Here is a 21,824-nt window from a genome sequence, read left to right on the forward strand (position 1 = left end):
TGAGAATCATTGATTGGCTGCCCCCCGCACACCCCTTACTGAGGATCGAGCCCGCAACCTGGGCATGTGCCCTGATCAGGAATCAAACTGTTAACCTCCTGGTTCATAGGTTGACACTCAACCACTGAGCAACACTGGCTGGGCTGTGACTCATATTTTTCTAAAGGTAACTCTGGAGTTGCAAAAATATCCTAATTGTACTTCCTCTTTTGCCTATTTCAACTTTAAGAATTCTGCGGCCCAGAGAGATTATAGGTATTAAGCAAGGATTCTAGCACTACATCATGTTCCCAAATCCAGGGGCTCCTCCTCAAAAATATGATCATGTAAGAAATTCTAAAACATGTTGAATAATGGTAAAGCTTTTATGGCATAAAAACTCTTCAAAAGTCACGCAAAAAAAAAATCATGCCTGAGGCATACCAGGTATAACCAATTGTTTTGTTAATTCAAACAGGTATTTTATAGTTTTGCTACTGTTTTAGGGACCTAGTACGTTTTATGCATTATGACAAACAAACTGCAACTGTGGTTATTATCAATATTATTTCTAAATCACTCCAAAACCCATACTGTTAAAAAATTTTAATTGGAAGCTTCTTATATTCAAAACATACTTGAAAAACATATTTTAGCCACCAGAATACCTATTTGGCATCAATGGTAATAGAGGAAAACTTTAACCCAAAGTAGTCTCACATATTATTTGCATTCAAGTGTTACCTAGGAACTGAGAATTTCAAGGATTTTGCTGCTTAAACTTAATTTTCCTGTGTTAAATAGAACATGTACAGAGTCATTAAAAAAAGAGGTTATCACACTGGGCTCAGATTTGCCAACCTAGTTTTAGTTCAGAACAACCAACAATAGATATAGGCAGGAACTAGCCACTAGGTGAACTGACTTCCTTTCCTGATGGTTTTTGTGTGATAAAGGGAAGGTGTCAAAGTGCCAGTGAAATATGCAGAAAATACCTCATTTTCTTCCTAACCCAGAATAGCTACCACTGGATAATCATCTTGTCCCAGCTGGCTCATTAGATTCCTGTGTGCCTCTTTTGGTTTAGAAAACACTAGCTTAATGTAGTGTCTGTGTCTCTCTGTGAGAAGAAACCTTAAAACCTTACATCAGTCCTTATTTCGGCAGGTGAATATTTTTTCCCAAATACTTTAAGCTCATTGCTATTGGAAAAAATAAGTTTCCCCAGGACTTTCAGTAATGAATGAGCACACAAACAACATTTGCATATTAATCCCATGGTGCAAAGATTTCCTGCAAAGTACCTTTAATATGTTTGCATCAGCAGCAGGCAATTGGATGTGCTAATTTTGGCACCGTAAGTTATATGTATAGCACTACATACTAGATACCAAGTCACCCAACCAATATTTATCTATATGAATAGAAAAACTGAACAAAAACATAGTACTAATAAAGGCTGCATTCATAAATCCAATACAATTTAAATTAATTGTTCTCACAAATCAAGGGCTGCCATTTGGGATTTTGTTAATGATAAAAACAGGAATTATAAGATAAAATATATCACTGTTCTTTACTGTTACATATTAAGTGGCTTGCTATATGAAATACCCTCAAAAAGTAATATTTAAAATCAGTGTTTTAAATAAAAATTACAGCTATGTTACTGTTCAGCAGCTCCATTCAAATAAACATTGGTACTTCATTCTCAAAAATAATATTGTGGCTGAGGCAAAAGCCCCGAACCTTGCATTCTGCTGTGTAAAACAAACACCTCCCTCTGCATACTTTAAGTCTACCATTCTACTTCAGTAATTTGAATGTGCCATATCCTACTTCAACGGGTAAAGCACTCTGCTGAGAATATAAAAAGTTATAGAAGGCAATCATACAAGATTAAATCTTGGTAGGCATGTCAGCTTTCTTTTAATAAGAAAAAGTCATTGCCATCTAGTTAAATAAGTATCTTCTGTTATAGAGTATTCCAGTTATTGAAAAAGGGCCCTTAAAAAACCCAAATACCTAGATCTTAATACCCTACCCCCTCTTGCCCTAATACACATTTGAGGAAAGCCATTTAATGTGCAAATTGGCAAAACAAATGTGGGGGTGAGGGGACTTCTTGAAATGATGTGCCCAATCAATTCTTGGTTTATTCTTTTACAGTAACAAGTTCCAAAAAGTAAAATAACCAAAAGTAGCCCTAAAAATACACAAAACAGATCTTCAACTTTGCATTCCTTTCCCAATAACACAAAGAGTATGTACAGCATGTTTAATAATATGCAATATGCAAAAGCTTTGTGTTGCTGTGAGCAACCTCTAGACCCACCCACCCTCCTTATTCACAAATGTACCTCTACTAAACACAATTACATCACTAAGCCTGTTAGTTTGAAAGAATCTTAAATTTGTTAAAACTGAAAAATCTTTGTATAGGGGCTCCACTCATTTGACTCAAGGTTATAGACTTCTACAGTATTCAGAAATTCATTGCCATCAAATCCTCCCACTGCATAAATGGTGTTCCCTACAGCTGCAATCCCAGCATTGCTCCTTGCTGAAGTCATGTTTCCCATCATCTTCCATTCATTTCTAGTTGGATCATACATCTCCACACAGCTGATGGCGTGAGAACCATCAAAGCCGCCACCTACAAATAGTTTTCCTAAAAGAGAAATGAGATAAATAAGTCTAGATAAAGAGAACCCTGAAATCTGCTAAAATCAGTAGTTTTAGAAATGCCTCTTCAGTCTGTCAGAAATATTTATTACACTAGAAGCCCAGTGCATGAATTCGTGCACCACTGGGGTCCCTCGGCCTGTCCTGAGGGATCGGGCTGAAACCGGCTCTCCAACATCCCCCAAGGGGTCCTGGATTGCATGAAGGTGCAGGCCAGGCTGAGGGACTCCACTGATGCATGATCGGGGTAGGGAGGGATGCCGGAGGTTGGCCATCTGGGAAGGGATTGCAGGAGGGCTCCAGGGCATGTCTGGCCTGTCTTGCTCAGTCCCATTTGGCTGGACCCTGGCAGCAAGCTAACCCACCAGTAGGAGCGTCTGCCCTCTGTGATCAGTGCATATCATAGCAAACGGTGGAGCGACTTTAGCATATCATTAGCATATTATGCTTTGATTGGGTGAACGGACGACTGGACACTTAGCCTATTAGGCTTTTATTATATAGGATGCCCACTAGGGTGATAAGCACTCTCTAGAGATGGGGGATATAGATAGAATAAAACCAATAAAAACCACCTGCACATGGAACTTAGGCAATTTAAGGGGAGGGCAACATTTAACAAAAGTGCAATTCTCACAACAATTCTATGTGGTAGTTGCTATTATTGCCATTTCACAGATGAAACAAGGCACAAAGAAGTTGGACAACTTGCCTAAAGATACAGGTAGTAAGTTGCAAACCAGAATAGTTCTGTGCACTGGAACTTTTGTATTAGTCTAGTGTGTAACAACTAAAATTTAAAAGAATAGAAAAGCAGATTTCAGAAAACTGAACCCTTTCCAATTATATAAAATGATTTTGGTAAAGAAATGTATTCTTGGAAACAAAGTTGAGAGTTATGACTTTTCAAATATACATGCAGAGCAGTTAACATTTTCAAACAAAATATTAGCATTAAATTCTGTCACTTAAATTTTTTTTTATTACAGATTCTCAAATTCATCATTCCTACCTGCACCCATATACAATTAGGTCCTCACTTAATGTTGTTAATAGGTTCTAGGACTTTAAGTGAAAGACATTTAACAAAAGTAATTTTACCATAGGCTATAAACAAGAGTTGAGTTCCTATGGCATCTCATTCATGTTATAAAGAAATGTTATTTGAAGGGCTTGCTGTACTTGTAAAATAATTGAGAAGGCTCATAGAGGCTACAGATCATACTTTCACCAGCTGAGCCACAAGCTTATTAATATTCTGCTTTTGTTCCAAAAACAATGTAAAATTCATTATAGTAATTGTATGTAAATATACTGCATGTGAAAGGAAAGCTGTGTTTGTATAAAAACTTAAAAGTTTAATGCCTTGGAAAGACTTCTTAAAAATAGAAGTTTTACTTCCAATTAGGTATCAAGTAGACAATTAGTAGATTTAGATGATTTGCAAATCAAATACTTTAAAATTCTTGCTCTAAAGAAGTAAACTCTTAACTTCAAAATGATGCATTTTGAGTATGGTTTATGAAAGAAAATGACTTACAACTTAACTCAGTGAACTTATCAAAATTGATATATTTACTTTATATCAAGTACTGAGTTTCTGATAAAGTCCTTTTTTTTTTTTTAAATATATTTTATTGATTTTTTTACAGAGAGGAAGGGAGAGGGATAGAGAGTTAGAAACATCAATGTGAGAGAAACATCGATCAGTTGCCTCCTGCACACTCCCTACTGGGGATGTGCCCGCAACCAGTACATGCCCTTGACCAGAATCGAACCCGGGACCTTTCAGTCCACAGGCCGACGCTCTATCCACTGAGCCAAATCAGCCAGGGCCTGATAAAGGCATTTCTAAAAAAGAAATCACCAATCCCCACTGCATCAGTAAAGATGGCAGCTTCTGAATTCTTAATTATACAAGCATATAGTTGTCACTGACATTCTCTTAAAATTTTGAAACAAACTTTTGCTATTTCCTACTCCTCACCTCTCCAAACCCCAATACTCACCATCCAGAACAGCTACCCCAGCTCCTCTTCGAGCCACATTCATGGGCGCAATTAAAGTCCAGGTGTTATTTTCAGGATTGTAACGTTCTACGGTATTCAGGCAATTCCAAGACTCTGCACCTCCAATTATGTACAAATAACCACCAAGCTCACAGACTGCAGACTGGTGTCTACCTATAAAATCAAGTCAAACCAAAATTATTATATCTCCCAAAAATGTGTGTACTACACATATTATTGATTCAGAGGTCTTTTTAGGAAAAAAATTAAAAAAAAAAACTTTAAGGGGGAAAAAGTGAACTTACGAATGTTCAGAGGAGCACAGCTTGTCCATGATTTTGTTATAGGATCAAAAACTTCACAGTTTTTCAGTCCTTTCTGACCATATGGATCAGAGCCACCAAGGATGTATAATTTCCCGTTTAGAGCACACACTCCTATGTGAGTATAAAATAAGGTTACACATTGATAATTTGTCACATTTAAACACTGACTGTCTTAGGAGAAAAGTGTTATTACCTGCATTACAGCGGTTAGTTCTCAATTCTGGAACAGGAATCCAATCATCTATGTTTGGATCATACATCTCTCCACAACTCAGGTCATCTGAGTGGCCATTCGATCCACCAACCACATAAAGCTGACCCTAGACCAAAAGTGAGAGATTATCATTTCTGCCATTCTCAAGTTATGAGAAAAAGCCAAATAAAGATTGCTTCTTCCTGAAACATAATGCACTGACCATCAGTACAGCCATTTGAAATCGAGCTCTTGGTGTTCTCATGGGAGCAAGGAAGGACCAATGATCTGTATGTGGATCGTAGCATTCAACTGTTCGAAGACATTCCTCTCTGTTATAGCCCCCTAAAAAAAGAACCGTAAAGATTTACATTTACAATATTAAACTGGATGAGAGTTTCTGGTCCAGAATGGCTTAGAAGTCATCAGCACAGTGAGAAAAACAATTTTTATCCACAAACTTATAAGGCCCCACTAGTTTGTTTTATAATTAAGGGCTTATAAGTATCATTATGACTAAATGGCTTGGTGTTGGTCTGAAAATGAGGAGAGAACAATTTTACCCACTTTATAGTGTTTTTTAAGAATCAGAGACACTATGTCAAAGGTTAGACAGTACAACAGTATTTACTTATTTCTCTGTTGTCTTACAGTGTGGTAAAGTGGAGTGCAAGCAAGAAGGCGTATTAAACCCTCTCTGTTCAAGTTTGCATGTCACAAAGTGTAAAATGCCCACTGGAGGTTTGGCTGGTTGGAGGTGTCCGATAAGAAATCACCCTCCTTGCTCTTACCTGCAGCTATGAGTTTGCCGTTCATCTCCGCCGTCCCCAGGCCAGACCGGGCATAATGCATAGGCGACATGGGCTTTTCTATCAGCTCATCAGGCTGCATCTCAAAGCTTAAACTTTTAGTTAGTTTTGGAGTACTTGTTGGTGAGCTCTGTGGGCTGTTTCGCCCGTGAAGGAAAATGACACAGAATACACCATCCAGCACAGCCAGGCACAAGTAAGTGTTATCTGTAAAAGCACAAGAAGTCAATGTTTAGGATGCAATTATTATTACATTTGGCTGCTATGCAATCCTGAATTGGACTCCAGATTCCAGGCAGGAACAATCTGCTATTGTATTCCAAACTTAGTTGCTTCTGAGTTTTTTCCTCAATTTGAAAGTACTAAAATGGTTCCACTCCTTAAAAAAATAACTACATTTTAGACACTATTGTAAGTATAATGCACTTACTTGAAGTCTTTTCTGAAGCAATGATTTTCCACTCGTGCTTAGGGCTTTGTACCGGGGCATTTGGAGAAGGGAGACATCCAGTGGAACTGCTACTTATCGGCTTATGGCCATTCTCACGTGGTGGCTTTTTCTGCAAAATCAAAAGGCAGCTACAGAAACCTAGCCAAAGACCATACCTGGTGTACCTGTGTTGCTGTTTCACAACACTGAAAAAACACTTAGTATCCTTCACGTATGCATGACAGATATAGCATGCCTAAATTTAGCATAGACCAACATTTCCAACTGGCACAAATTACAGGTATGTTTCCATCATTTAGTAACAACTACACAAATTGCCTGGTTAGGAAAAGCTCCCCCCTTAATGGAGGGAAAAAAAGGAAGTCCTCTACCCCATAACCCACATAAACTCACATACTCTTTATTCTTAAATACAGAATAGTCTAAAAGAAGTTATAAATTTAAAATGGCATGAATTAACTGAGAACACATTAACCCACTGTCTTCATGAAACTCACACCTAAATAAATCGTATGTACTGGTATGTTCACACAATGCCAGCAAAAAGTGAGCAGACATAAATAATATCCATCCAGTCTCTCAAAGTATTTTACAGGAAAAAAAGTGGTATATACAAGAAACACTTAATAGTATATTTCTTTAGGACTACCTTATAGGTATTATAGAGCGGTTTTCCAGACAAATAAAACTACATCAAAACAAACAAAATAGTAATCAGAAATGAAACAATAATACTAAAAGAGCCAACCATTCACTAAAGTAAAATACCCAGGAACACTAAAGGAGGGAGAAATGGGCAAAGTTGCAAATTTTCAAATGATAGTAAGAGAATTACACTGTGTTCTCATGTGTGAGCTCCCTTTGATGATTTTCTTCCATTTACTTTAGCCTCTGACACTTCCAAACCACATGATCACAGAGACTTGGAAGAGTCAACACTAACTACTCTGAGAGGAGCTGCCAAAAGAACAGGTACCACCTACACCTTCAGTGCCTGGCCAAGTCTGCCTATCCACTTATTTTGGTCCCCAGAGTCAGAGTCTCATGGCAGGTAAAATTTTTAATGGAAATTGCTATTTCTAGTGGAAGCAAAAAGCCATGTAACAAAGAAAAAAAGATTGTGGAGCTACTTAAAGCTGTGAAAAAACGATTGAAGTTTGGTCTGCGCCCTTCAGCAAGTGTGGTTACAGCATATGTAGACTATTTTGAGAAAGGGTACAAAATGTACCATGTAAATGGTTATTAAATTCCATATGGACATTTATTATATTCCTAGCTATTATTAGGCACTTTTTCACATCATCTTTTTTACTCCAATGAGGGCAATACTAACTACCCATTTTATAGATAAAAATACTGAAACTTGGAGAAAATACGTATTGCTTAAGGCAATAACAACTAAAATAAAGATTAGGAATTCTAAGTATAAAGCCACTCTTTCTACTATGACAGACTGCCCTCTGGTACTAGAATTATAAGGCACATAAAACCCCATCAAACCTGGGAAGAAGGGATTCAAAATATCACAAATTGACCTTGCTCACATTAAGAGCTTTTATCACACTGAGAAAACTTCTAATGTTTAGAGAGAAAACCAATGTGAGAGAAAGCACAGTAACAATGAAGACTGCTGGTGTTCTAGAATCAACACACCTTATACAGAAATGCTGGTTAACACCTTTCTATTTATTTTAAACATAATTCCTTCTAACTTCAGACTTTCCCACATCTACTTTTACCACCCAGCCCACTCACTGGCCCATGCTTTCTTTGCCTCTGTCTGCCCAAGAGGTGGCCTCTGGGAATTGTTTCCTTTTCAGCCTCTCACGCTACAGGTTTCTTAACCTTAATACTCTGGAAATTATAACCACTCAAGGTTACTAGTAAGTGGTTTCCTAAAACTAATGTAGGAGGGGTATCCCTGACCTCTTCCATGACTTCTGCAGCAGACACTTTGGTCCTCCTTCAAAATTTCTCCTCCTGGGTTTACCAGCCTTTAACACACTATGTGATTCTGGCTGTGCTACCTTCCTAATGGCTGCTACTAACTTCTGTCCCTATTCCTGAAGCCTAGTGTGTCCCTTCATTCTTTTTCCTTCATGATCTCTATTCATGGCACTACCTCCTAAGGAGTCATGTGTCAGAGTCCCACTCACTCTCAAATTCTTTCTTAATTTTCCTAATCTGAACAATCATAAAAAACGACAGTCTCAACCTTTCTAACCATAAATGTCTAGAGTCCATCCTTCGTGCCTATACAAATTAGTCTCATGAGCTTTAATCTACCTTCTGTACCTGGTTATAAAAATAAAAGTTTAATGCAATCATTTTGTAAAGTTACAAAAAACACAAATCAGCTGGAATCCCACAATCCACAGGCTACCACCTGATAGTTAAACATTTGCCTAAAAACATGATTAATACCCAGATCTTTGGTCTATAGAAATACCATAATTTAACCCACCCCTCTACTGTTGTGAAATACATCTGTTCATATCATTTTATTCCCTTGTCTAAAATTCTCTGAAAGTTCCCCACTATTTGTAGGATAAAATATAAGCCCCATACTGGTGACATTTACCTACATCCCGTCTTGTGACCTGCAATTCCAACTGTATCATCCTTGGAGACTCTTTGCTATCTGACACACTTCTGTCTGCTATGCAGACTCTTCTAATCCTCCATGACTCTTTTGTGAAATTTCCCCAGTTTCTCTCCTCTTGACTCCACTAAGCCCTACCTTTATACCTTAAAGTAGATAAGTCTTATAAGTCTGTATTGTTTTACCTACTCCTATAAGGTCCTACAAGTAGAAACCGTCTCTTACACATTTTTATGTCCCCATATCTAACATAGGGCCTGCCACACAGGCATTCAACCTTTGTTTATTCAAAGAGTACTTTTGGAAAATGCTAACTTCACACCCAAAAACTTTTTCTGAAAATAAAGATATTCAGCCGTTAACACAGAACACCTGACATCACCACCTTACAGGTTACACCTGAATCTATCATTTGTCTTCTAATCATTAAAGGAGAACACCCCTTAAACTGGGTCAACTCTGCCTACTTTATCCCTCATAAATACAATGTTGAGCTAAAGGCCAAGAGGCATACATACTATAGGTATGTAAACTTCAAACATAGGCTGACTAGCCTATTGTTTCAGAAGTTAGGATAGTGGTTTCCTTTGGGGGTAGGGTAGAGCAGTGATACAGAAGGGGCAAGAGGAAAACTCCCAGAACACTAGAAATCTTCTCTTCTTGACCCGTGTGTGTTCATCATCATGTGACACTTAGGATTTGTGCAAGTTTCTGTTATTTGTCCATAAACTAAAAAAGTTTACATCTGAGATTTTTAAAAAAAATTTGGTCTATTTAATAGTCATTCCTGTTGCAAACAACTATTTTTCTAACTAAATAACTTCTACATTGCTTAATCTTATTTGCAATTTTTCTTACTATTTTTTAAATGCTATTGAGAAAAATTCTAAATGGGGTTTCCTAATTTGTTAATTGAATTCTTTTTTATGTGGCAAAAATGGTCGTAACTCGAAGGTATGCTTGTTTTCTCCCAAAAATGTTTCTGTCCAGTCATACCAGTGAAATTCTTCCACTTTCCTTTATTAAAGGAAAATTTCAGTATACTATAAAATGCTCTAATCAAATTTCAACCTGAGGTTACCTCAGATGTGCAATGTGTACCTGCACAAACTGAATGTGGTCATCATCACTGCCAAACACCTCAGCCTGTCCATCTAGTAGGTTCCCATCAAGCAGCTTGTGATCAGCTGAGTAGTACAAGGTTTGAACCTGCAAAACAGCAACAGAACACCCATGTGGCTACTGTCTCCATGGCTACACCTCTAGTCCGCAGATCACACAACCGCCTCAAGGTAACCTCCAGTGTGCTTCTTGAGCTTCTTGACATCTTACTCTGGCAGGATCCCGAAGCAAAGAAAATACATGTCATGGTTGTAAAAATTTTAAAAATAAAAAAATACAGAATCTTCTAATCCTGGCTGAAGAGTCCTTGGCTTGATTGGCATGAAAGAAATCTTCATTTTTTTTTCATAGCTTCTATTATATAGCATTAAGAAAAAAGGCACTAGTACAATATATAAGGTCTTAAAGAGTATACATATTTACAATAAAATACTCAATATGGTTTACACCTCTGAGGATAAGTGGTCTAATTTGTATAAACATATTTCTGTCCTATAGGCAATGTCAAGAAAAACAAATTCAAAAATTCAAACAAGCTGTAGAGTGCTTCCTTTAAGATGCAAATACATGGCGAATGCATCTGACTTTAAAGTGGAAAACCATTAACTTAAAGATCGCCTGTTAGCCTTTTCAGAACATAATGATAACAGTATTTTTAAAGGTCTAACAGATTTGGCAAGCCATTAGTGAACCTGAAAGGCTTAAGTGGAGGGATAAACTCAAAGTCACTCCACTGCTCCATCTGCCTATTTTAATTCCCAATATTTCTCCATTAATTTTTTTTCTTGCGTGGTTTTTAAACGCCAAAGTTGAGTGACTATGTATGAACAACACCATTGAAAAACACAAAGCTTTTAAGATAAGAATCCTGTAAAGGAGTAAACACCATTAAATCATCATCGTTCTCTGCCCACAGCGGATTTTTCTTAGGAGAACTGGGGCAGGACTGCTGCTTCTTTACGTGTCAATACACTTGAGGTTTCTTCTTGTTTCTTCAGTCTTGGGTATCCTAGTTTTGTTAATAAACCTATGGGGAGATAAATCAACGGGGAGGAACAACCATTAGAAGCTTTTACCTACTTGTCAATTTTAAAGCAAAAACCTGTGAAGAAAAATTAAGAATCTACAGAAAATTTCAGTGTACCACCTCCCATTTCTAAAGCAAATTACATGCTACTTTAAAGAAAGTTAATAGCACATAATAAGCAAAGAAATTAAAAAAAAAAAAAGAAAAGCAGAAGACCAAACTGAACAGTTCATTCAGCTCACCTGGACACCCCCCCTGTTTCTCAGCTTAGGGGTACCTATAGCAAAATTTAAATTCTTTAGGGTCATGGTTATAAAATAAAAGTGAAAGGGAATCCTTCATGTTATAGCAAAATAACTTTTAAGAATTGTTGAATCCCATTTACTTTAAAACTAACCTCTTCCATCAGCTCTTCCAGACTGTCTCCATTCTCCCAGATGCTACGCTGCACCCAGTTGATTACCTTTGTATACAATTTGCCATTGCTGGGCAAGCAAACATTGTCTTCAAGCATTACCTCCAACTGGATTTGGAAAAAACACACAACAGTAACACATGGATCAGTGTTCACCCTCCAATTTTCAGCTTAATTCTCAATTTCATAATAAAGCTGTCAAGATGCCCGGTTGCACTCCATGCATTTACCCTAACTTGTGAATTAGAATTAAGTAGTTAAGAAAACAAAGAAGTAAACAAACTGACTGGCAGAAAATCATTACACTGGGAAAAATAACTATCATTTCAATATACTGACTATTTCATAACCATCACTCACTTTCTTGAAACAGAGACAAAGATTCCATGCCTGGAGCTAAGTCTCTTTATAGATTTTACTCCTTACCTTTAGCCGTGGAAGTTTAAGAAACTCTTCCTCTTCAGAAATTTGTAACAAATGCTCTTGAATATAAGCGTCAACCTTATTCAATAAACGGGAGTCTCCCATACAACTTGCAAAGTTCCGGTAGGAGATGCAGCTGGTAACATCCATTCTAGACAGTAAGTAATCGCCACAAACCTTGGAAAACAAATAAGAGTGCTAGTATTTACATACATTTTATTTAACAGGCATTTCATACTCAAATAAGCATTATGTAACGATATAAAGATGAATAAAAAATCACTGCCATAATAGAACAAGTTTAACAGTGGGAAGAAACAATTTATACTATATGAATAATGAACAGCAAAGAATGCCATATACATGTGTAAACTGGGTAAAAAAAAAGTACTAAACTGAAATGCTATGATAATGCATATAAAATGTTAAGACAAGTACAATTTTCAACTAGAATAATGAGATCAGGCTTCATGAAGGCAATATCTGAACTCAGCTTTTCAGGACAGATGATGGTGTAGAATGCAGATAGCAAGTAGGGTAGATGTTGCAATTTAGTTTGACTGGAGCAAAAGATAATTAGGGAATACTTTTGGAAAAACAGCAACTGCTTAGGGAAAACCTAGTGCTAACCTGAGGGCTATTTACTATAAGCCAGGGAAGGATTCCTAAGCAGAGGAGTGCTATAGAGGAGGGGCCAGGAAACTTTCTTAAAGGGAAGGGTCAGATAGGTATTTTAGGCTTGTGGGCCTACTGCCTCTGTTACTACTACTCAACTGTCACTATAGGTGGAAAGTCGCCATACATCATATGAAAATGAAAGCTATGTTCCAAATAAAACTTGACAAAAACAGGCAGCTGTTGGGAGGGTTGCAGTTTACTGACCCCCACCACAGAGGATTAAATGCTTTCCTCATATGAATTATTAAGCACTGCTCAATGGTGTTAAATTCTAGAAGTAATACTTTTAAAAAACCAAGAAGAATAAAAGAACAAAGAATTGCTCTGACTGGATAGCTCCATTGGTTAGAACATCATCCCGATATTTTTTTAAAAAAACAAATGAGCAAAGAATTAAGGTTATGTGAATAATTTAAGAAAAACAATATTTTAATTCATGCTATCAGAGACTAACAGACACTCTGCCAGAGAAGACTGTTGGAAAAACAAGATTTTAGCCCATATTATCCGAGAGGAGGTGTGACCTTGCTACATTACCACATCTGCAGTTAAAATAGCATATTCAGTTCTCTAGAGGAAAAAGAAGACTCAAGTTCTTGAGACTAACAAATAACAAGATATGGATTCTAAATAATAAGACTCCCTGACAGCAGTAGTCTTTGTGGATTACTTCTGGTACTCTACCTGCTTTACTCGGTCCATCTTCAGCTTTTTGGCTGCAGAATAAACATCTTTTACTAATTCCTTATCAGCTTTCAACCTATTAAAAAAAAAAAAGGTCTTTATCATTTCACATACCAAGGCCTTAAAACAGATTCTTAATTTAAACCTAGAGCAGGGGTGGGAAACCTTTTTTCTGCCAACGGCCATTTGGATGTTTATAACATCATTTGTGGGCCATACAAAATTATCAACTTAAAAATTAGCCTGCTATATTTGGTCAAACTTTTAATTAACTCACCTCTATTGCCTTGGCAGGGCCAGACCAAATTATTTTGTGGGCCTTATACAGCCCGCAGGCTGGACGTTCCCCATCACTGATCTAGAGAAACGTGGATTTTCCTGATGACATTTCTGATTATATGAATGACTTCAAAAAACTTACTGTGCAGTGTAGGCATAATTCAACAAGACTTCAACAGCTTCTGGATTGAGATCATCGAACTTAACATGAGAAACTCTATGAGGATCACTGTCACTATTGAAGATTTCAAATAAATATGGACTGCAGCAAGCCAGGACAGCTCTGTGTGCTAACATCTCATGGCCGCAGACCTAAAATTATGAGGAATTAAAGTCAGAAACATTGTGGACTACGAATTTCTCCAGCTAATCATTCTTTTTAAAAGTTATTTCATTAAATGCTTCCTATGAATGAGGAAATAAGTAAATCCAAGATCTTTCGGCCTTTAGTAATAAATACCAATTCCGTAAGTTTCCAATTAAGTTTTAACTACCTGAAGTCGAACATCACAGAACTGGCCACTTTTCCTCAGGGCATTTAATTTGGCAACAGAAGACTCAATGAAATTTTCATCTTCAAACATTAAATATCCATTGGGAATCATTTTTCCTTATAAATTTGCCTAAAGGACAAAAAGAAATGGTTATTTTACTTGTGAACGGTGATTTTTATATTTTAAAGAGTAATACAATTATCTTTATTTTCAAATTCCATCCTATCAACAACAAAAATTTTATCATACAAAAGCATTACTGAAACAACACTGGCACTGAATGTCCAGGTCTTTGCACTCCTACACTTTGGTCATCCTTTTAAGGATTCATACAGTACTGTGTATCTCAGCAATTTTGGCCATTTCCATGTCTATTAACACAGTCATTGTAAAGAGAAAGAAATGTAAACCCAGCCCTATCCAAACCCATCCCACAAGCAAACGAAAAGCTTGGATAGCTGTGAGTTGGTCCTCGTGTGTAGGTTTTAAACTGTTATTCCTTTACCCACAAATGAGAAAAACTGATATGTAAGATGAATTTAAATTCTGTTCTCTATGCAGGTTTCATATATCCTAAATCACTTATAGGAATACATGATAGAAACTTATGTTCTTTTAAAGTTTCCCTTCACCTTTTCTTGTGAACAACTGACTAATGGGCTATACAAGATGGATCATTAAAAAGCAGTAATAGGCCCTGGCTCAGTTGTATTCCAGTCAGGGTACATGCCCAGGTTGCAGGCTCAATCCCTGGTAGGGGGCCTGCAAGAGGCAGCTGATCGATGTTTCATTCTCACAGGGATGTTTCTCTCCCTCTCTCTAAAAATCAATTTTTTAAAAAGGCAAAAATAGGAGATTTCAGTTTGAAGTAACTTATTCAAATTTAAAATAGAAAGAAAAAATAGAAAAATGTGTTTTTACTACAAGCAATTACTGGCTTCTTCATCTTATAAAAATTATAAAAGGCTTTTAGTGTACTTGGTACAGTGTTCAGAAAAGCAAGGTGTCTTAATGCTGCATTGGGCATGAATATTCACTTACCTTCTATACTGGTGAGAAATGTATTTCTGGGATGTCTTAAATAATTCAAGGACAAAGGAGTGTTAAAACTCAGCACTTCTTTGAGGTATGAAGACAGGTGGTTGAAGTGAAGGCAGAGGTGTCTTAAGCTCTAATGGTGATTCCAAAACTATCAGGCTTGGAAATGATGTAATCTAGTCCTTAAAAGCTATAGACATGAATTTCTTCTGTGATAATCATGCGTCATAATCTGTAACAATGAAAAATTTTAGATATTCAGAATGTCATTGATCTAGGTAGATTACATCACACAAAGTAAGTGGTGATCTTGAAGAGATTTTGACACAAATGGCACAGAGAGAAAATAACATATATAATGTGACTATTTATAAACATTTTCCATTTAATCAGCAACTACTCAGGTTAATTTTTAAAAAAAATCCTTTTAACATAGAAACAAGTGATCTTTCTGTTTTCACCAGCCAGCAAGCAACTTGGGCATCATTCCCAGAAATGTACACAATGTTACAGTCAAACCAGATATACTGTTCCCCAAAACGTGCTCTGTACTTCCTAGCCTCTGTACCTTCTTGGAATACCCTTAATCCAACCTCTGCCAGATGAAATTTTAGCTCCAGAGAGCCCCTTCCAAATCCCCCCAGGTAAGTTTCTCCACATACTGAACCCTCTCTGCAAAGTATGTGTCATCTTCCAGCTGGCCTGTTCTGGGTTGTGTTTCTGTTGCCTGCTTAACTTCCTTGATTCAAGGTCCCTTGAAGGTAGAGCCTCTACCAAAACAACTTAGCCAGAAACTTAAATATAAAGATTCACTTGAACTGCTATTACTCCACTAATTCAGGAAACCAGAACTAAGAAATTACTTGAAAGATGTGGATAATTTTTTAAACAGACATCTTAAAATTACCCAAACTTTCCTTATACATTAATCAAACCTACAATTCTAAATCTAGCAATCACGTTAAGGTAAGTAATCACTAGAGTCTGGTCCAGTTCTAATTCAACAAACCTTTTGTGTTAAATTCAACACATATACGATCTGCAAGAGAGTGTGATCCCATATGACCTAACTGTGTAACTTAGGTCTTATTTCACAGAAACCTGAGTATTCTTCTGACTCAGTTAGGACTGTGGTGTAATATTGATTTCCTCTGCTCTACACTTTTATCTAGATTAGTTAATTCAGCTTTTCTTAAGAAACCAGGTCTAATAAAATAAATGTTTTCCAAGTGGCACACAATTCTCTATACATATAGAAAACACTATATCTTAAAGAAACTGTTCAACATTTTTTGCCAAGACAGCTCAAATTAAGAAAATTTTTGTACATATGGTATATAGAGGGCCAATCCACACACACATTTGATAACTCCTCACTTCAATTTCATAAGCTCCTCTTAAAACAAGGGTGGAAGGCGAACTGCCCAGCAAATCTGTTGATATGATTAAAATGTGCCCTTTGAAAAACCAAAAACATTATATATGGAGGTTTATAAATATTTTAAACTTTGGCAAATTTTATTCACCATTTGTAAACTAGTCTTCATCTAACAATAAAATGGCACCTACTTATATTTAATAAATTGGAAGTTCTACTTGAAATTTATTTTTAAAAACAAAATCAGATGATTAAAATCACTTCAGTCCTTTGGGAGAACACATTAGAGAATTTTTGGAGCAACTCTTGGAATATGAATTTGTACAGTATTACTAGTTTTGCAATGGAGTGAGTCCACTACATTTAGTACTTGATTTTCTAGTACATCAAGGTCTTAATATGAACATCACTTTAATGTCTACTCATAAGTACAACCTTACTTGATTTTAAAAGCTAGTCCAAGTCCACGTCCACTTAACATTTAAGTTAATGTAGCAAACTTACTTTATTCAAGTGCTGTCCTCATATATGTCCCTACTCTGACCCACCCTCAAGTTAAGGGGTTATAGCAAAACATGTCTTTCAAAAATTCACATTGGTTTTCACTAAAGTAAGACTGAGCAAATTGAGAGTTTTAAACTATTGCAAAAATTCACAGAAAAATCTTACTTTTGGTCTATGAAACTCAAGCTCAAAAACCAGTGGCATAAAAAAGTAGGGAGAACTTTTTTCCTTTGAAAAGCCAAACCAAAAGTCCCACCATCCCAGAGTTTCTGTGAAAGTATAAAACTTGGACTTTTGTTTGATATATATTTAAAATATGCATTTGACTAACCCACTTTTAAAATTGAAACCGGGATCAAATACAATATATTCTGGTAAATATACTTCAGTTCCTTAATATGGCCAGTTCAAGAAAAGGGAGAAGACTCATAAATGAATAATTAAACTTCTTTAGTAACTTCCAGAAATTCACATGTTACCACAGCCCCAAAAAAGATGAGCTTAACTCAAATACAATTCAACAGGTCTTATCAAAGAGTTTTGAAAAGGTAGGCACAATATTGCCCCCCCCCCTCCCCCTACCTCCATTTTTCTCAGCCTTCAGTAAGAAGAGCAAGATAAAACCTTATCAAACTTTTAAAGCATCCTTAAAACTTTGAAGCAAATCACAAACATTTAAGCTTCAAGGCAATCCTTTGAGGGCAGTCAACTCACATAAAATAGCAACCAACTCCATTTTTAAAGGACTTTATAATAATATAAACCACTGAATGAATCTTTTTAAAACCAGAAGTTATAGATTCCCAGTGTCATCTATGAAACTACTATCACCATCCATCCATATCAAAAGTCACCAGACAGACCCACTTGGCTCCATGTTTTTGACCTCACTGTTCTGTATTTCTTTCATCCCACAAACATTCATGGCACCAAGCATATGGCAGGCACAATCTGGAATGGGGTGCTCATGACACAATAAAGTTAACTCCACTCCTCAGCCTTAACGCTACGCAGACCAACCTGACAGACAGCTCAAACAAAAAAAGGAAAATGACAGCACAGACATTCCAGAAACTGTAGCTATTTCTGTTCAATAGATTGCAGTTCACAGGAGAGGAAATGCGAGAAAAGAATGCTAGGTTTAAATAATGCTGGAGGCCATAAAAGGATTTCAGCAAGTTAAGCATAGGACACTAGCAGAAATGTGTAGATAGTCTGCAGGAAGGGTAAAACATGAATGCAGGAAAATGAAGTACAGATATTATATACCTATGCTTATCCTAAGGCAGTAAGGATATTTTAGCTTGGATATGTGGCATCATTATCAAAATCAAAATTCCAAAAGGCATAACAGTCATTTTAGTTTGCTGCATGCTGAAAGTTAGGAAAAGAAGAGAGAAATTTGCTTTGGGACATTATAATGCTGAGGTACCTGCTGAGCATTAGGGTTGATAGAAGTGTCAGAATATTGATACAGGTATAGGTTCTGAAATCGTTTACAAGGTGGTAATTGAAATTGAAGTGAGCATAGGCATGTATTTTCTGTGGTTCTAACAACAATAAATACCCAGAAATCACTCCCTTATTCATAATTCCTCCATTTACACTCTAGCACAAAAAGTTGGAGGACCCCCAACTTTTAAGAATTCCTTCAGTAGATTTGATTATACAGCCATACTGTTGAAAAGTCAATGAAATTATTTTTAGTGGTACTTGATGTAAGTGACAATGATTAAGACATTTCCTTAACAAGAAAACTTTTCCAGTAAAAAACACTTACTTGCAAAACCACATCCAATTGCCACTTGAAATATCTTTCAAGCAAGGACTACAAAATCCGACCCCAAAGTAAGTGGCCAAAACCCCACCAATTTAAAGCTAAACAAAACCTGGAATGTTTTGTCTTGGGCGGAGGGGGAAGGGGGAGTTAGAAAAATAGAACGATAAACTAAGAAATTAATATCTATTAACCAGAGCTGTACTCCATTAGGAAAATACAAAGGAAAACCATTCTGGGTCTCTTTTTGGTCAGTGGCACTAGTCCTAGTCCCTTTTACAAAACTCCAGCTACCAAATTATAGACATTTGATAAGTAGTCTGCTAGGGGACATACTCTTCCCAATCGCATTCTAAACAGTCAGTGTTTGCCTCATCTCCAGGTGTACAAATACAACTAACTGCTCCTTGGCATCTTGAAGCCAGAAATTTCAGCAGGACTCTATGCCTACGAACTTCATTAGTATTTTGTTATCCTTTAACCAACCGCCAGAGCTAGAATTGCTAAAAGAAAATACAGTCTGGTCCATGCTGTACATGCTCAACTGTTACGAATAGCACTAGGCTTCCAGAGTTGTTCTTTATTACAAGCAGACGATCCAACACACACACGTCCTCAAAGAACAGCTTGAGGCCAGGGTGTCCTAACCTTCCATCACTACCAGACTTTGGGACACCAAAAAATGCGCCCTTTAGGCATCGGATCTCTACCTGCTATCGTTTTCAAATGTCAGCTGTCTCACACACAGATCTGTGCACGACGTGCTGGGGAAAAGTAAATCTATTTCTCAAGTCTTTGTGGTTCAAGTTTCCCTACGCTCCTCTCTCAATCTGACACTGCCGGATACCTTCCTGGGCGCTTGTAAGCAAAGGCAAGGTGTGCAGAAGGCTGGGAAAAGAGCAACCCTCTCCACCGGTTTCTTGGGGCGAGCGCGCCCGGGTGACTGACTGGCTGGCCCTGCAGCCCCAGGCCTCGATCCGCGCGCCGCGGGGCGGGGGCCAGTCCGCAGGCGGGGAGGCAGGGCGCCCGGCGCTGCACACCCCCGCCCGGGATTGGCCGGCCTCGCAGTCACTCAGCGCCGACACGTCAGGACAGCCGCTCCCTCCCTCTTCCCGCCCCCCTCTCCCCGCGCTTGGCAAGAAAAGCGGGCAACGTGGAGCGGGAACAAAGGACCCCGCGGCCCACGGCGATCGGGGACGCGATGCCACCTCACTCTCGGCCCCCGGGCACCGATGCGGGCCGGGCTCGACTCCCCGCCCACACGCGCCGGGTCCTGGGAGGTCTCTCGTTGGAGAGTCCGGACCCGAGCAGAACCATACACTAGGCATCGGTTCTGACAGCGGGAACGGAGATTCCCGCGTCCTCCTCCCGGAAGGCAGGTCATCCCTGCTTCGTGGCGTCTGGACCCAGACTCCCTTGTTCCTCCCGCCCCGCTTCCCCTGCCCCAGCGCTCTCCGAGGCTGCGGGTCCCCGCCGCGGCCGCCAACGCCACCCAGCAACCATGGCAGCGCCCGGAGCGCGGGGCCGCGCGGCGCCAGCCTCTCGTCCTCCGAGGGCGGCGGTGGCGGCGGCGGCGGCTGGGGTGTCTCCCCCACCCAGGGTATCTATCAGGACATCGCTCCGCGCCTCCCACCCTCTCCGCGGCCGCCCGCGCCATCCCCCAGCTCCGATCCCAGCCGCGCCCTCTCCCTCCGCCGTTGTGGGCGGGAACGGCGCTCTGTACCTGGTTCATGTCGGAAGAGATGGAAAAACTCATCTCTGGAGCTTCGACGGGGAGCGGCTGGAAGCGGGCGGATACAGGCCCAACGGAAAGCGCCTCGAGGCCGCGGAGGGGGGAAGCGGTCGAGCGGGAAGACGAGCGATCGGCCCACGAGGGTTGCAGGGGGAGGGGAGCGCCGCCCAGGGCTCGCGGGGACTCTCTCGCTCGCTCGCTCGCTGGCACAGCCGCGCGGAAGCAGCCGGCGAAGAAACTGCGCCCCGCAGCTCCGACAGACCGACCTCCACGCGCGTCCCGGAGACACTGCCGCCGCCGCCGCCGCTCGCGCGCGCCTCACCCCCTCGCACGTCACCACGTGCGCCGCCGCCGCCGCCCACGCTCCGCGGACGCTCCGGCTCGAGCCTGTCGGCGAATCACAGGCGAGCACCCGCGAGAGGCGGCTCGCGGCCCCGCCCACCCCGCCCGGCCTCGTGCTCGCGCTCGCGCGCTCGGGTTCCTTGCAGCGCCGCTCAAGTAGGTCAGCGCAAGGTGATCCCTGTGAGGGAGACCTTGCTCCGGGTGCGCCTCCGTTTCCTTATGGCGCCCGGGTCCCTCCTTCCCTCGCCCCGCACCCTCACCCTCACCCGCCCGGTAGCACTGCCCCAGAACTGGCTCCCTCCAGCCTCCTCCACCTGCTCCGTTCCCACTAGAAGCTCCGTCACCAGAGAGAGACAGAGGAGGGGAGATTAGATCCCTCCAGGTGCATCCAGGCAACTCCCGGAGACCAGCGCCAGTCGCCTTGCACCTCAGCGTCCGGGTGCAGTCGACTTTGGCCCTTCCCTTGGGTGGAGGGTAGAGGGGTGCAGCGAGGAGGCATGGCGGTGGCGAGGAGAAAGAGGCACGCTGAGAGAAGGGGTGCGAAGATTCAGGGACTTAGAACTTATTGGAAAGGCCCGAAAAGGCACGATAACTGTATCAGTGTTGCTATAGAAACCTGTTTACTTCTCCTTTTCGCCCCCACCCTAACCCTACCCTATCCCCACCCTCCCTCCCCGCCCCCGTCTGATGAGCGTTTTGTCTGAGCGCAGCTCTCCTCTCCAAGACGCTGAATCGGTTCTCTGCGGGTCGTACCCGCTTTTGGAGATAGAAAGTAGTCTGGAGAATGGGGAGTCCCTTTCCTAACCTTCTGGGGCCTTTTAGACCCGATGCCGCACGTAATTATCCCGCCCACCCACCGCCTGGCCCCGGGAGGCGA

General features: G+C 40.0%; 1 protein-coding gene across 1 annotated transcript; it reads right to left on the reverse strand.

Annotated features, from left to right (window-relative positions):
• Positions 1-1,889: 1,889 nt before the first annotated feature.
• Positions 1,890-20,874, reverse strand: IVNS1ABP (influenza virus NS1A binding protein). The gene is made up of 15 exons (XM_070396040.1): positions 20,597-20,874; positions 15,218-15,446; positions 14,177-14,305; positions 13,825-13,994; positions 13,404-13,479; positions 12,045-12,218; positions 11,601-11,726; positions 10,156-10,263; positions 6,432-6,561; positions 5,984-6,208; positions 5,416-5,537; positions 5,193-5,319; positions 4,979-5,110; positions 4,674-4,847; positions 1,890-2,650 (listed from the first exon to the last, which is right to left on the reverse strand). Exons 3-15 carry the CDS (start codon positions 14,285-14,287, stop codon positions 2,397-2,399), a joined length of 1,929 nt encoding a protein of 642 aa, XP_070252141.1. The 5' UTR covers positions 14,288-14,305; positions 15,218-15,446; positions 20,597-20,874; the 3' UTR covers positions 1,890-2,396.
• Between the last annotated feature and the right edge of the window lie 950 nt (positions 20,875-21,824).

Source organism: Myotis yumanensis, unplaced genomic scaffold, assembly GCF_028538775.1.
Source record: "Myotis yumanensis isolate MYYU_CA2020_CCGP unplaced genomic scaffold, mMyoYum1.0.hap1 SCAF_17, whole genome shotgun sequence".
NCBI classification, from domain to species: domain Eukaryota; kingdom Metazoa; phylum Chordata; class Mammalia; order Chiroptera; family Vespertilionidae; genus Myotis; species Myotis yumanensis.

Bases quoted from the DNA above. Each gene is read 5' to 3' on its own strand.
- IVNS1ABP (XM_070396040.1), bottom strand. From the start codon at position 14,287: ATGATTCCCAATGGATATTTAATGTTTGAAGATGAAAATTTCATTGAG. The intron at 13,995-14,176 runs GTAGTTAAAACT...TCATAATTTTAG, and splicing joins TCTGTGATGTTCGACTTCAG to GTCTGCGGCCATGAGATGTT. The intron at 2,651-4,673 runs GTGAGTATTGGG...TTTCTCTTTTAG, and splicing joins TGGGGTAGCTGTTCTGGATG to GAAAACTATTTGTAGGTGGC.